Source organism: Giraffa tippelskirchi, chromosome 7 (assembly GCF_054371585.1).
Source record: "Giraffa tippelskirchi isolate mGirTip1 chromosome 7, T2T-mGirTip1v1.2.pri, whole genome shotgun sequence".
Taxonomy (NCBI): Eukaryota; Metazoa; Chordata; class Mammalia; order Artiodactyla; family Giraffidae; genus Giraffa; species Giraffa tippelskirchi.
Genome location: NC_137281.1, coordinates 87,994,731 through 88,010,046, shown reverse-complemented (window position 1 = coordinate 88,010,046; position 15,316 = coordinate 87,994,731). Strand labels below are relative to the sequence as shown.

Genomic DNA, 15,316 nt, shown 5'->3' with positions numbered 1-15,316 from the left:
GGTGCATCTCCACGTGCGGAGATGAGTGTGGGTCTGTGACATCGTAAATGAGTGATCCCAGATAAGTGATGGTTCCCATGTGCAGAGACAGGAAATGAGTTACAAAAGAAAGAGCCCCACCTGAGTAAGGAGAACAGCCAATTGTCAGGGAGAAAGTCCTTATCACTTTTTTGGGAAGAAGAAGTCCAGAGTAGAGAGGAGGTGGGGCAGGGCTCACCCCAGGGGTTCACTACTTCTGCATCCTCACTGGCCCCCCCCCCAACACCCCCCCCCACCCAACCAGGCAGTGAGAAAAGGCAGGAATGGAGGGCAGGCTAGCCTGACGTTGCCACCTGAACCCACCCCCAGGCTAGCTGGGAACCACATGCAGCTGCCCACCGCCCCCTCCCCACACTCTGAGCCCCTCCCCTTCCCATTAATCAGGGGAGGAGGACTGAACCAGATAGGGAGGGCTCTCTTCTTGCATCTCCTCCCATCATCTCTCCCTTCTCTCTCTTTTTTCCTTCCCTGGTTCTGCCCTCTTCACTTCCTTTGACAGATTCTCTTTCCAATGGTGAGGTATTTAAGACCAGAGATAAGCCCAAGGGTCTAGCTGAAAAGTCTGTTTCCCTACACTGTTTTCCTGGCAGCTGAATGAGTTGGGAAGGACCTCAGGAGGGTGTTAGAGAGGGCTGGCAGAGCGGCCGAAGGCCGGCACCCCACTTCAATGCACCGCTTACTAGCCAGGGGCAGCCCATGCATCAGTCCCTCCTTTTCACCCCTTATTCCTAAAGGTTTGATTCAGACATCAGGGGAGACCAAGGGGGTCAATCTAGCCCTGAACCAGAAGACCTGTCCTGATGTCCAGCTTGCGGTGTTGCCCTCCTAATCGTCTCCCTCTGGGGCAGACAGTCTGATCTCATACAGGCCTTCAGGCAGGCAGGGCCCAGTTTCCAGCCTTCAGCAGAGTCAATGACAATGCCATGCCTGCACCACAGGCCTGGTTTTGGGAACCCATCAACATCACAGCTTCCTGGGAGAAGACACTATAACTATTTCACTGAACGAATCTGTTCTCAGAAACTGTGTCCAAGAAATGGAGGCCTGTACTAACCTATTTGATCCCTCCCTCCCTCCTTCCTTCCCTTCATTGTTTGTTTTCTGGCTGAAGCCAAAGACTGCTTCAAGCAGAGCTGCGTGTACAAAGGATCTGACAAGATGGAGGCGGCCTGTCGGAGCTGGGTCTCTGTCCTCCCACTATCTGGTTGCCTTAACCACACAGCATGTAAGGTACAAGAAGGCATCTTCCCATTGGAGCAGCCTCCCCTGATTACCCGCACCTCGCACTTGGAAGGGAAAGTCACAAGGACCTGTCCTGACCTATCTACTCCCCAGGAGCCCTTGCTGGACTTACAAGACCTGGGCCAAGTCTAGTGTTTGTTCCTGGGTGGACCCCTTCTCTACTCAAGGAGCCCACAGTGAGAGATGCTGGCCATCCGCTGGGCTCCCGTCCCAGTTGACTTTGGTTCAACCCCTAAAACAGCTTGCCTCCCTGGGGTCCCTCTCTCCCCTCCTTTGTGCCCTTGAAGAACAAGACCACAGACTGGGAAGAATGAAGGGTGGAGGCAGCAGGTCCACTGTGACTGTGCCACCTTACCCTGACCCAGCCTTTTTCCAGCTGGGACCACAGGCCCCAGGAGGCACTGGCTTGCTCCCCTCTGCTATCCCCTGCCCACTCTGTCCTAGTCTAGAACCCTCTCTCCCTCTCTCCTTAGTCTTTTTATAGCTCCTCCTTTTCTCCACACTCCCTCTTCCTGCTTTCCCCTCTGGCCAAGCCTCACATCTTAATTTCCCTGGACAGTTTGAGACCAACAGAGAGCCCAGAGGTGGTGGGAGCAGGGGAAGGAGTCATTATCTTCTTAGTCCCAGAATGGAATCAACCCAAACTCTCCTCTGTGAAAGGGACTTGAAGCAGACTGTCCCCCAAAGGAGAACGGAGAATGAGCAGAGGGGGTGGGCTTAGGCCTCTCTTCCAGCCCTTCAGCATAGCGACACGCTCTGAGAGACACCTGAGTGTGGAAAGGAAAGCAGGGCTCCAGCTTTACAAAATAAAGTGTTTGTTTATTATGAAATTAGAGATGGAGGCCCCTCCCCTTCCTCCCTCTTTCCCCTTCCCTAGCAGCCTCCCTCTTTCCTTCCCCTCCCCCAGGGGCTGGGAAGCATACAAGACGATGCCCAGAGCCAGGATGCCCAAGGCCGGTTGACAGCTGGGCAGAGCTCCAGGGAGGCAGCCACAGTGGGGGGCTGGAGCTCTCGCCCTGGAAGGTGGGCTGGCTCCCTCTCTCTGCTGGAGGCCAGTGGAGCCAGGATGAGGCCATGAGTGATGGATGGAACCATGCGGGCAGGTCTGTAAAGACAGGAGAGCCAGAGTGAGAGGCGGTGAGTGGGGGAGGGCTTTGGGCCAGCCTGGTGCTCTGCAAGGTCTAGGGACACTGACCTGGGGCAGAACATCCCCTGCAGGAGGGTGGGCAGCAGTGGCTAGACGTTTCTCTTGCTTTTGGGATGGACAACAGAAAAAACCAAAAAGCCAATCACGGGGACCCACAGAGAATGTGGGCAGATGTGGGCAGGAGACAGACAGAGAGCATGTGTGTGCGCAAGGGAGACACATAGAACCCTGTGTGACAGATTCAGAATGGAGCAGACCAAAACAGAGCCACGAGAGAGTGGAATCACAGTGAGAGAAGCGGGAGGTTCAGAGTCAGAGCTGCACAACCCAGATCCAGACAGGGAGCGTGTCAGAGACAGACAGATCCCTGGAGAGAGACGAACAGACGACTGGGGAGGAGGGAGGTAAGGAGGCGGTTGCCTCGGGGAGGTGGGGAGGAGGGACACGGGGACTGGGGAGGCCTGGGGGCCCCTGGGCTGCTGCCGCCTGCCTGGACCCGGGGGGCTCACTCAGAGGGCCTACGCTGCCCCCCCCCCCCGCTTCGGTGGGGGGGGAGCGGGGGCAGGGCCAGGCCGGTCTCAGGGGGCCGGGGGCTCCTTGGCCCCGTAGAGCTCGGCCAGGGTGCGAAAGAGCGGCCCCCAGTCGTCCAGCGGCTCAGCCGGGCCAGGGGCGCAGCCCATCTCGCTGCCGGAGCCCAGGGAGCTGAGGGAGCCGCAGGAAGAGCCGCGGCCCTCGTAGCCGTACACCTGCACGGAGTCGTAGGGCGGCACGCTGGGGTCCTCGTCCGCCTCGCGCAGCCGCAGCACTAGCAGCTGCGCCACGTCGGCGGGGCCGGGGGGCCGGGGCTGGCGTGGCGACCGCGCCCAGGGCAGCACATCGCGGCGCGCGGGTGGGCCAGGCGCCGGCGGGGCCGCCCCGTCAGGGTTCTGCAGGGCGCTGATGTCGAAGGCCTCCGTGTCCTCCTCGCCGCCGCCCTCGTCGTCGTAGGTGATGATGTTCTCGCGCACGTCCTCCTCCTCGAGCACCATCAGGGCTTCGTGCTTCTGGCGCCGTAGAGCCACGAAGAGCACCACCAGGGCTGGGGGAGAGGCGCACAAGTTCCAAATACGGCCTAGGGGTGGCAAGCCCTAGCTTTGACCTTTGGCAAAACTCTTTTGAATCCTAACTTCAACCCTTTACTTGCTGTGTGACCACGGAGAGTTGCTTAACTTCTCTGAACCTCTTTGGCCCTTGGATTGCTTGTGTGGAAAAGAGGGGAAACATATTTACCCCTTAAGGTTGTTGAAAGGATGAAATACCAAGTGATGTGCCCAGCACCACACATGGCCCAGAGTTGGGGCTCAGTAAATAGTAGTTATGGCTCATGGCTGTCATTAGCTTGGCATGTCAGGGATATGAGGCCAGAGTGTTTCTCTTGGGTGTATCAGGCAGTGGGAAAAGCCAAGTATGAGGGTTCCTTCACAATCTAGGGTGGACTTCCCTATGTCCAGGGTCCTGCTTCTCTCCGCACCCCCTGCAGGCCTGGATCTCATATCTATGACCCCATCTATGGCTTGACTCACCCAGCAGTGTGCCCACGCAGGTGACGATGGCAAGCAGAGCCCCGGTGCTGAGCCCAGCAGGTGAGAGCTGAGCCTCGGGCCTGCAGGATGCCACGGAGCCATCAGGCCGGCAGCGGCACACACTGACAGTTACTGTGGCTGTACTGCTCAGTACTGGCTGCCCCCAGTCCCACAGTTCTATGGGAACCAGGTAGGGGGCTTGGCGGGGTGGAGCAGGGCGAGAGGGCAGCAGCAGGCTGGCGGAGCCATCTGTAGGAGAGACAGGTCTTTAGGCACCTCCTGGGATACCTTCCCACTAAGGTCGGTGCAGCCCATGGAGACAAAGCTGTCCATGGGGAAGGTTTGCAAAGAGCAAAACCACATCCACATTCTTTTATTTATTTATTTTGGCCACACTAGATCACTGGCAGGGTCTCAGTTCCCCAACCACGGACTGAACCCAGGCCCTTGCAGTGAAAGCCCTGAATCCCAGAATCCTTTGACATCAATGGTAAAGAACCTGCCTGCCAGCGCAGGAGACACAAGAGATATGGGTTTGCTCCCTGAGTCAGGAAGATCCCCTGGACTGGGAAATGGCAACTCACTCCAGTATTCTTGCCTGGAGAATCCCATCAACAGAGGAGGCTGGCCGGCTACAGTCCATACGGTCACAGAGTCGGATACGACTGAACACATACACACACACTCCCCTCCCACACACACACACAGGCCATCAAGAAACTCCCCAAACTGCATGTACATTCTGTAGGGTGGAGCCTCAGGTAGGTGGGTAGAGTTAGGGATGGTGGAGGAGGGGAGGGAAGCAGGTAAGGACACAGCTGTAGGAGGCTACCCACCTTGGTTGTCCCGGACAGTGAAGTTGGCATCAGGGCCCAGAGGGCCATGAAAGGAGACACGGCTATTGTTGCCAACCTCATCTCTGTCCAGGGCTCGGATGACCTGAATCAGCTGAGAGGAAGAAGAGAAACCTTGTATGGAGTGGGCAGCTGGAGGTCTTGAGGTCCCAACCCGCCTGCCTCAGTCGCTCACCTGGCCGGAGGCTGCAGAATCGCACACAAAGGTGTCGTAGGGCTCGGCCAGCTGGGGAGCGTTGTCATTCTCGTCCAGGGTCTGGATGGCCACCTGCACCCGGGAGGCCTGTGCAGAGCTGTCTGAAGCCAGAACATGAACATGTGCACCCGCGCAAGCACACACATCACAGTTACACATAGTACATATGGTGTGTGAATGTCACATCCAAAACATGGCATGCATGTGAGACACATGAGATATGCATGCAATATGCAGGTAGCATCAGTGTTGTGAAGTGAATGGAACAGTGCATATAACATCCATGTGGTGCTCAAGAATATGTGGAATACGTACCCCATATGCATTCAACAGGAGTGTAGCACCCACGACATACATGAACAATAACCCATGCAGGGCACATGCACCGTCAAGGAAAGGTAGACAGATGTTGCATATCAGACAACAACCGTGAACGATGTAACACATTCATACACATTCGATGTACTCAGTGTTTAAAGCAAATACAACATACACAAAGGGAATGTTCCATATATACAGTGAATGTAGCATCCCCATCCCCCAGGATGCAGAGAATGCATTTTCATGCACGAAACCAGTGGGACAGACATACACGCATGTGCACTCGGGCACACACACACATGCACACACACACACATGCACCCCATCAGAGGTCTGGGAGGCTATGGTGTAGCAACGAGTATCACTTAGAATTGACCTTGGGGAGGGAGGAGCTACCTGATTCTCAGGTGCAGAGCCAGGCCAGCCTGGGTACCGCAGCCATAGACAAGCCCCCTCGTCATTGGGTGGCCCCCATCATTACCCTGCCTTGCTCCTCACTGCCAATGGCATCCAAGAGAAAATGGAAAGTGTGCATCCCTGCCCTTCCCAGCGCTCATCTCCCCTAGGCTAAATCTCTCGGTTCCTTCAATCTTTCCCCCAAGTTGAGGGAGAGCTGGTTGGCTCTTGGGAAGGGGCTGAGGTCACAGCCTAGTCAGAGGAGTGGACTGCCTGGCTAAAGGGTCTGGGAGATGGGACAGGGCTGGGGTCCATCTTTCACTGCAGTAAGGGCTCAGGGCCTGCTAGTCAGTATTGGGTTTTGTGGGCGTGGGGAGCAGGATTTGGCAGGAGGTAAGAAGACAGTGAAGGAAATACACACACACACACACTCACACACACAGGGCTATGTAAACAGACAGCCAAAGCACACACAGGGATGTTCACATGGACAGACATGCACACACTGTCACACAGCTGCATGGTCATAAACATAAACCTATCCACATATAATTCAACACATATGGTGGAGGAGATAACAGCTGAGACTGCAACCTGACTAGGGGTACTGAGGCCCCACCACTAAATGTCTGCATGACCTCAGGAAGTTACTTAACTTCTGTCTGAACTTCCTCCTTTTAAAATGGGGGAAAAAAAAACCATACCTCCCTCATAAAGTTGTGGCGATGATGAAGTGAATGCATCTATATTTGGTACTTAGAACAGTGTTCGATACACAGTAGGTAGTAAATTATTACTACCTGTCCACAAACACTCACATACACAAAACAATGTATACAAACAGCTACTTGTATCTATCACTGTGCTGTGCTTAGTCTCTCAGTCATGTCTGACTCTTTGTGACCCCATGGACAGTAGCTCAGCAGGCTCCTCTGTCCAGGGGGATTCTCCAGGCAAGAATACTGGAGCGGGTTGCCATCCCCTCCTCCAGGGGATCTTCCCAACTCCGGGGTGGAACTGGAGTCTCCTGCATTGCAGGCAGACTTTACTAGCTGAGCTACCAAGTTTCACTGTACATATCCAATTACACATATGCACAAATAATACAACTCTATACACTCAACTACATGCACACATATATATGCAACTATAGACATATACTCACAAGCATATGTGTAGGTATGTGCATGTATTTTTCACACACATGGAAGTATGCACCCACATGTACACACACATATAGCTCTTTAGCTCCTCACTGACGTGGTATAAGTATGTATGTACACAGGGAAAACTCCCACAGACAGGGCATGGACAGCAAACGTAGGAGACCCTGAGGCATGAGCAGGCATAGCAAGGAGAGGTTCATAGAAGGGAAGGAGGTCTCCCTGCCCCCACAGGCCATGCTGCCTAGAGGCGGCTGAACCATGCTGCTGATAACTGGTGACTGACAGGCAGGGCAGGGAGCTGGCCCTTCTCCCCTCCCTTGAGGGCTTCCAACAAAACTTCCCAGGGAGAGGCTGCTGGCATTCCCCAGTCAGCTCCCAGAGGAGGGCCCAGCTCTTCCCTGTTCCCACTTCAGCCTGAAGCAGAAGACTGGGCAAGGCAGGGTCTCCCAGGGTGCATGTTGGGGTTCTTAGGGATTGAGAGCTATTCGAGGTTAGATTTATCTTGACTCGGGGAAAGTCAGGTATAGGAGCAAATTAAAGGTGAGGGGAAATGCTTAAGCCAACCCACCGTGCCCCGTCGAGCCCAGGAGACCAGGAAGCCTGCCTGGTGGTAATGGTCCAGGGTGGGGACCTAGTAGTTATACCCTGGGTGGAGGTGTGTGGCCCCTCTGCCAGGAGGCTGACACCTCCTCCCAGGTCTCCTGGAGGCCCGGGACTCCTCACCGAGCTCTGTGGCCACCACTGTGAGGTTGTGCCAGACACGAGCCTCTCGGTCCAGGGGCACCGCTGTGCGGATGGTGCCGTCTTCAGGCTCGATGGAGAAGCAGCGCTCCAGGTCCGAGTGCGGGAGGATGGAGTATCTGGGGAGATGGAGCCAGGTGGGGGGCTGAGCTGGGACAGGGGCGAGCTGGCGGCCACCCCTCCCTCCCACCTGTTCACCTTGCTGGGCCTCCCGGCTCATCTGGGCAAAGGGCCTGCCCTGTGCACCTGGAGCCATAATTCACGTTAGGGTCCCCTCAAAAGACAAATATCTCTGGGCAGTCACCAATATTAAACACCTATCCTATGACATGGGGTGCTGAGTTTCATGGGGGTGTGGGAAGAGAGACAGAGGTGACATGGGGCAAACACTGCCTGTCTTTCTGACTCCTGGGCTCTGTTCTGGGGACCAAGGACCTGACTTCTAGCTCTGTTCTGTCTCAGACTAGCTGTGTGACCTTGGGCAAATCTTTTAACCCGTTCCCTCAACTATCAAAGGAGAATAACACTGGCCCCTCCCTCAGTGCTGTGACAGGGATGCTGGGCAGCAGGCTGGGCAGGTGGAAAGAGTGGGTCTTCTTGAGACTGACAAGTCCGGATTGGAATTCCAGGGTTGCTGCTTACTGACTGTGTGACCTGGGGCAAGTTAGCACAACCTCTCAGGGCTGAGCCTCTAAAGCAGCTGGAGCTGAGAAGACTCCTACCCTTATCTTCAATTCTCCTCTCACAGGTTGTTGTGAAAATGAAATGTTATCAAGTGAGTAAAATGTGAGGCACTGAGGGAGTGATCAATAGCCACAGCCACAGCCATCAACTGATCTGGCGCACTCATCAGATGAAATGCCATATCTGCTCTCACTGCCACTGGGAGGTGCCACTGCCATCCACGCAGGGATGGGTGGAGAGTCTGGTTAGCAGGTCCTCCAGCCCTCCCCTGGCCCCCAGGCCTGCAGTGGGGAAGACTTCTGCCAGGAGGGGAGTGTGATGGGCAGGAAAGGGGGGGTGCATCCTTGGGTGGAAATAGCCTACTGCTGGGCTCTTTCCCTGAGGCCCCGCCCTACCCCCGCCAGCTCACCTGAGGGGGCTGGCTGGGGAGTCCAGGTCTGTGGCTGAAACCTGGCCCACCAGGGTCCCAGGAGCCTTGTTCTCAGGCACTGCCAGGTGGTAGGCAGCCTGGGTGAAGGCAGGTGGCTCTGGAGCGTCCTGCACAGCCACGCGCACTGAGGCCACATCCTTGAAGGGGCCTCGCCGCAGATAGGCTGGGTCGATGAGCGTATTGGTGGCTTCCACGCGGAAAGAGTAGGAGCGACGTGTCTCAAAGTCTAAGGGCTATGGTGAGGGAGATGGGGTTACGGAGGCAGGTGCAGACCTGAGGGAGATGGGCACCAGAGGGGCAGTGGCCTCGGTGGTCAGGGTGGCGGGAGGCAGATTACTTGGTCAGAACTCCAGGTCTGCCCCCAGCTCCATCAAAGACTTGCCCTGTGCAAAGTCCTAAGCCAGTCACTCCCCCATTCTGAGCCCCAGACTCTCATCTGAAGGATGAGGAGAGGACCACAATCTCTAAGCTCCAACACAGAGATCCCAAGTCTGCTCTAGCCTGGTGAGGAGCCTGTCCTGTGGGGCAGGAGGCTGGTGTGAGTGGGTCTGAAGCACTCACCTTGCGGACAGTGAGGAGCCCATCTCGACCCTGGGAGTCTGTGCTGATGCTAAAGGCCTCCGACCCCTCCCCGTCAAGGATGCTGTAGGCCATGAGGGCGTTGTCCCCTAGGTCTGGGTCCTGGGCCCGCAACCGGCCCACCAGGGTACCCGGCCCAGCGGTCTCCACCACAGAGAACTGGTACAGGCCTTGGGGTGGATGGAGGGAGATGTTCTTAGAGAGGCCCCCAGCCCTCCTCCCTCCCCCAGCCCGTCCTTCTCCCAGGCCTGGCTGGGGGAAGGGTTGGGGGGAGGCTTCTCCAGAGGTGATAGGGGTGGGGTGGCGTGGTCAAAGGATGGCTCAGGCGGCGGCACTGGGCCCTTACTCTGAGGGAACTTGGGGGGGTTGTCGTTGACATCGCTGAGGGTGACCGTCACCGTGGTGCTGCCCGACAGCCCCCCCATGTGGCCACCCATGTCCTTGGCTTGAATCACCACTAAGAACTCCTCCTGTGTCTCCCGGTCCATGTTGGGGATGGCAGTCCGCACCACTCCTAGGGAGAGACGATGGGTCAGGGTTGCCTGATCCCACAGCTGCCTCACCCGGCTCCCGAGCTCTAGCCTCACCAGTCTGGGGGTCCACAGAGAAGAAAGGCAGTCCATCCAGCACAGTGTACACCAACTTGGCACTGTTCCCATAGCTGGGGTCATCGGCGTCATGAGCAGTCACCTGGATCACTGATGTCCCTGCAGGGGGTTCCGGCACCCCACTCAGCCAGGACAGAGCCAAGTGGGGAAGAAGAACAGATGAGTGGGACCCAGACATGAGCAGGGCTGAATTGAAGGAGATGGGTTCTGGGGTACTCACCCACATTGGACATCTCGGGCACTGTGGCATGGTAGGGCCCGAGGGGAAAGATGGGTGGGTTGTCGTTGATGTCTTGCACCTTGATAATGAACTCCGATGGGGGCTCCAGGGGTCGGTTGGAGGCTCGGTCCACGGCTTGGGCCAGTAGCACGTACTGTGCCTTCTCCTCCCGGTCCAGGCTCTTGGTGACATGGATATTGCCTGTGGCCTCATCAATCACAAATACGGTACCTGCGCCCTCTCCGGTCAGCAGGTACTTGGTGCGGCCCTCACCCCTGTCCACATCTGAGTGCAGCTGTAGGGGTCGGGGAAAGATGGGCAGCAGGTTCCAAGAATAGTGACAGAAAGTTAAAGAGTCTACATCTAGGATTGGGGGCAGTGTTGGGAATCCTCAGGGACCAAGGTCATTGCAGAAGTGATGAAGTTGCAGAGGAGGGCCTTGAGAGTCAGGGGAGATGCAGGAGGGGTTGAGCCTTACCTTGCCAATAAGGACAGGCTCTGGTCCAGCGTACTCCTCAATGACAAAGAATTGGTTCCACACCCAGCTCCTTCGGGTCCGAAGCAGTGATGGTTCTGGGCCCCGCCGGGACCCTGCCCAAGCCTGGGCTGGGGCTGCCAGGCGCCCCATGCAGCCCCAGCCACCCAGCCAGGCCAGCAGGAGCCTCACCAGGCCCCACATGTTTGGGCTCCAGCCAAGGCTCTGTTCACTGCTCCTGGGTGCTGAGGCATGAGCAGGCTGGGGCAGAGAGGCAGAGGCGTTGAGGCTACCCCATGGATCCACACCTGCAGGAGAGGCAGCTGTTCAGGGTCGAGGAAACCCTTACCATCTCCCCCCAAAGTTAGATGCTCCAAAGATCAGACCTCCAAGAAACCAGACACCTCACTACCCAGAACTCAGAATGGGAACGAGAGCAGTCTGATCTTTCCCTCCACCCAGGCTCTCTGCCTGTATTCACCTCCAGCCCTCCAAGCTGATAAATCCTTGGCCAGTCAACCCTGAATAGGAAAGCTTGGGAAGAAAACAGGAGAGGGGATGCTGGGAGGGCTTGGAACCGCAAATCTGGACCCTGAGCTCTCAGGGTGGGTGTGCAGTTAGGTGCTGGAGGAGATGGGGGCTACCAGGGAAAGGGCTTAAAAATCCAGGAATTGGGATTCATGGAGGTGTGGTCTCAGGGTGCCTAGGGTCAGGCTGAAATGATAAGAAGGGCTGCCTCAGACAGGGTTGAGAACCTGTGAAAGTCTGTCCTCCATAGGAACCCCTCCTCTCCAGAATCTGCTCCCTGGCACACTGCTAGCTGAAGTCCTTGAAGGGGGACCGGGCTCACAGACAGAGTAGGGGGTGGGGCTGAAAAAAGAGGGGCGGTAGAAGCCAGGAGACCAGGGAGGCAGACCCAGAGGCTAGAGACAGAGCGAGATGCAGGGTGAGAACAAGTCTCAGGGACTGTCCGCAGAGATAGAGAAAGAATGGCAGCAAGAGACAGGAGGAAAGAGATCAAAGGAGGTAGTCTGGGTGTCTGAAAGGCAGAGAGGAGTCCTGGGTACCAGGCTCCAGAATGGGTGGAAGGGCGGCCAGCACTGTGATAAGCAGAAAGGGCCGGCTTCAACTGCGGGGGTCAGACCAGGCCGCCCCAGCTCAGAACTTCATTCTGGGAGAGGGGGCAGCCAGGAGGGAATGCGGGAAGGAAGCTAGAGAGAGGACCCTTCCCACCGCTTTCTCCCCCCTCTCCTCCTTGGAGGGACCCCTCAAGTGGCTGTGGCTGCGCCCCTCCTCCCCCAGAGCAGACACACACCTGACAGTCCTTTCGTTTCCGAGGGAAGAGGGAAGCCGGAGGGAAGCCGAGGACCAGAGAGGGAGGCGGGACGAAGAGGAGAAGGTAGGGGATAGAGGAGTGGGAAACAGGATAGCGGGAAGGGAAGAGGAGAGGAGGGGCGAGGGAAGGATCAGGGAGAGAAAAGAAAGCGGGAAAAGGAAGACAGGAAAGGAGAGAAAGGTGGAGGAAGAAAAAGGCAAAGAGGAAGAGGAGATGGAGCAAGACAGGCAAGAGGGAGAGAGAGGGGTTGGGGAGACAGGGAAGGGGCAGAAAAAGCAAATAGGCAGAAGAGGAGGCAGGATGAAGAGAAATCGAGGGAGAGGAAAATGGGAAAAAGAGGAAAAGAGGTGCGAGGGAAGAAGGGAAAGCGGTAGAGCGCGGGAGAAGGGAGCCGGCAGTTGGCTCCCAGCCGCGGAGCGCACCGCTCGCCGCTCTGAAGACACCCGCAGGCTGCGGGCCCCCTGCTGCCCCTTCGCGGATTCCCGACCGTGGGCTCCAGGGCAGGCGCCCTTACCTGGCAGTGCCTAGGAGCCCAGCTTGGCGGGGAGGGCTCCCGCCCGCCCCCGTCGCCGGGTCCCGGGGGCGCAGCCCCGAGCCGATCGGAGCGGGCGCCGCGGCTCCGCTGCAGGTCTGAGCGGCCCCGGCGAGAACAAGGGAGCGAGACGGAGGGGGCGGGGGAAGGAGGCTCCGCCTGCGGAGGAGCGAGGCGGCTCCGCGCCGCGCGGGAGAGGAGAGCCCAGCCTCCGACCCTCCCCGGCCAGCCCGGGCCGCTCGGCAAGGGCGGGGGCGGCGCCTGGTGCCCGCCCCCTCGGCGCTGCTGGCCGCCGGGCGCATACAGATGCGGCGGCCCTCCCGGGCCGGGCCTGCAGCGCCCTGAGGGGCACTCGGGTGGGAATGCGTCCACGCCTCGGCGCCAGGCCGTATCCGAAGAGCTAGCGGGGAGGGCGCATCGCGGAGCGCGAAGCGGCCCGCAGCCGGACGAAGGGCGAGCCCGGGAACCCGGAACCCACTGCGGAGGCCCTGCTCGCCGCTCCCGGGCCGGCCTTGGGAACTGCGGAGAACCTCGGCCGTAAGGCATTTTAGGAACCTGTGCAGGGCAGGGTAGCGGGCCGGCTGGGTGGCCTTAAGCACGGATGAAAGGTCCAGGGAGTGCGCGGGCTGGGCCCAGGGAACAAACAGGTCAGGGACCGAGGCAAGACATCCGCGGGAGGGCATGGAGCCTTTTTGGGAAGCTCGTTTGCAGCAGCCTACTGAGCGAGCTGCTGCCGCCCCCTGGTGGCAGTTATAGGAGGCGCCTTGAAGGTGGTGAGCAGGTGACCAACTGCCTCTAGCAGCAGGACGGGACCGTCATCTTCCCAGGGGGTCTTCCTCACTGGGGGGGAGGGGGGAAGCCCCACAGCTGTGGTGTGGTCAGAGCCGAGGCAGGGATGGAGGGAGGGTGAGGAGTCCCCTCTCCGGGAAGCAGCAGCCTAACTGTATGGAATGCAAGTAATGCTGGCTGCACTTACAGGAGACAGCTTCCACTTCAATTTGGCTCTCACCCAGGCCCTGGCCAAGGAAAGCCACTCAATCACACACTAGTTAAAACTAAGTCAGATTTTTATTATTTTCCATAGACCACATCATTTAATAATAAAAAAAATAAAAATAAAAATTGAACAAAAGGAAAAGGTGGATATAAAGTGGAACCGGTGGGCAGGAGGCAAGGGCTGCAGGACAGAAGAGACTGGGAACTGCAGGGGCCCTGGGACTCAGGAGGAGATGCTGATTCAGCTCATAGGTGACCCAGTCCTGGCCCCGGCTGTTCCCGAAAGGGGGGTTCGAGTACCAGAGGTGGTGAGCAGGATGGAGGAAAAAACAAGGGAGGTTTGGGGCTCCTGGCTGTTCCCCACTTCTCAGCCAATACTTCCCTCCCTAACTTAGCTCTTCCCTCTCAGACTTCACTGGAAATGAGAGGGGAGGGCTGAGTCCCGAGATAGATTATGGAGGTGGGGTAGGGGTGGGAAGGTGGCCACTGCTCCATTTGGTATTTGGGGACAGGTGACAGCCAGACTTCAGCACTGGGCAAATGGTGTGAAAGACCCCTGGTTCCAGGGTGGTGGAGATTGTACCTATCCCTCTGTGGCCTTGAACCCACCCTGGGGCAGGGCGGCCCATGCCTGCAGCTCTCCCTAGTGTTTTCCCGGCTAGCGGCGCCCACCCCGGTCTCGCACAGGTGTGCTCCTACTCCGGCTCCTGCTGTGGCGCTTGGTGTCTCTGCGGTCCCTCTCCCTGCCTCGTTCCCGCTCCCTGTCCCTCTCCCGATCTCGATCCCCCCTGTCCCGCTCTCTGTCCCTCTCTCTCTCCCTGTCCCTCTCTCGGCTGTGCTCTCGCCGCTTCTCTCGCTCCAGCTGCCGGGTCCGTTCCCGCTCTGCCTCCTTCTCCCTCTCCTTCTGCTCTTCTTCTTCTTGCTCCTTTCGCCGCTTCTCCCGCTCCTTGGCCCGTTCAGCCCGCTCTGCCTCCTTTTGAACAATCTGTAGCAGGCAGGGAAGGCAGAGAACAGGCATCTCAACCCCGTTCACACCAGTCCCACCTGGTGCCCCTGCTCCTGGACCTGCACTCCTAGCTCAGGATCACCATCCACGTTGCTGTTACGCAGGAAGGCGGAGGGCCCAGCAGTCACACCTTCCCTGTCTCAGAGCCTCGAGCCCTCGTAATTTTCACCTGTTATACCCGTGACAGGTAGCATCACCATCCATGCCTGGCCTCTAGTATTTTCCAAGCTACTTAGAGGTGAAAAAAATCTATTTTCTTCAGTGGAGTAGCATAAGCCTAAAATTCCCAAAAGGCCCATCAAGAAAAACGCCCCCTTAAAAAAGCTAAAATCCCTAGAAAGGAAAAAGCAGAAAAATGGTTGAGTTTATAAAACACAAATTTTTCAGCTAACTAAAATCAACTTCCAAGAAGTGTGACTGGCACAGCCAGTTTGGATACACACACAAAGTTCCAATCTCCATGTCTACTTCCACCTTTTTGGGTCTGGCCTCTCTATGGCACAATCAACTGGGTCTTGAAACTGCCTCTTTCCACGATGCTTAGCCTCTGCCTTATTATCCTAAGCAGACAGGATACCTAGGCCTACTCACTCCCGTAGTCACGTGACTCTGCCCTCCCTGCCCCTAGCCTTGATGCATCTCTGAGCAGGGCGAGAAGGCAGGCACTCACCTGGCTGTCAGTCAGTGGGAGCCAATAGATGCAGGGAGCTGCCTTGGTCTTGCGGAAAAGGTCGTCCAGCAGCTTGGCAGGTGGTTCCTCCTGAGCTTTCTCTGAGGTGGAAGGAA

The 15,316-nt window shown here is 57.4% G+C and overlaps 2 protein-coding genes across 34 annotated transcripts in view; both read right to left on the bottom strand.

Annotated features, from left to right (window-relative positions):
* Window positions 1–2,079: 2,079 nt before the first annotated feature.
* CDH24 (cadherin 24) lies at window positions 2,080–12,647 on the bottom strand. 2 transcript variants are annotated; one of them, XM_081506614.1, is made up of 14 exons: window positions 12,511–12,647; window positions 11,416–11,530; window positions 10,664–10,968; window positions 10,186–10,480; window positions 9,945–10,064; window positions 9,704–9,871; window positions 9,340–9,527; window positions 8,758–9,011; window positions 7,647–7,783; window positions 5,020–5,141; window positions 4,827–4,938; window positions 3,991–4,239; window positions 2,477–3,506; window positions 2,080–2,386 (listed from the first exon to the last, which is right to left on the bottom strand). In XM_081506614.1, the coding sequence occupies exons 3-13, from the start codon at window positions 10,862–10,864 to the stop codon at window positions 3,007–3,009; spliced, it is 2,346 nt and encodes a 781-aa protein (XP_081362740.1). In that variant the 5' UTR covers window positions 10,865–10,968; window positions 11,416–11,530; window positions 12,511–12,647; the 3' UTR covers window positions 2,080–2,386; window positions 2,477–3,006. The 2 variants fall into 2 exon arrangements, with proteins under 2 accessions (XP_081362740.1, XP_081362739.1); XM_081506613.1 differs by lacking the exon at window positions 11,416–11,530.
* Window positions 12,648–13,577: 930 nt separating this feature from the next.
* ACIN1 (apoptotic chromatin condensation inducer 1) overlaps window positions 13,578–15,316 on the bottom strand; it is a 29,853-nt gene continuing 28,114 nt past the window's right edge. For all 32 annotated transcript variants that reach the window (XM_081506581.1, XM_081506583.1, XM_081506582.1 and 29 more), the window contains 2 exons: window positions 15,201–15,301; window positions 13,578–14,509 (listed from right to left, as the gene is read on the bottom strand). In XM_081506581.1, the coding sequence (XP_081362707.1) occupies window positions 14,183–14,509; window positions 15,201–15,301 (428 nt within the window). In that variant the 3' untranslated portion in view covers window positions 13,578–14,182. The remainder of the gene's footprint in view (window positions 14,510–15,200; window positions 15,302–15,316) is intronic.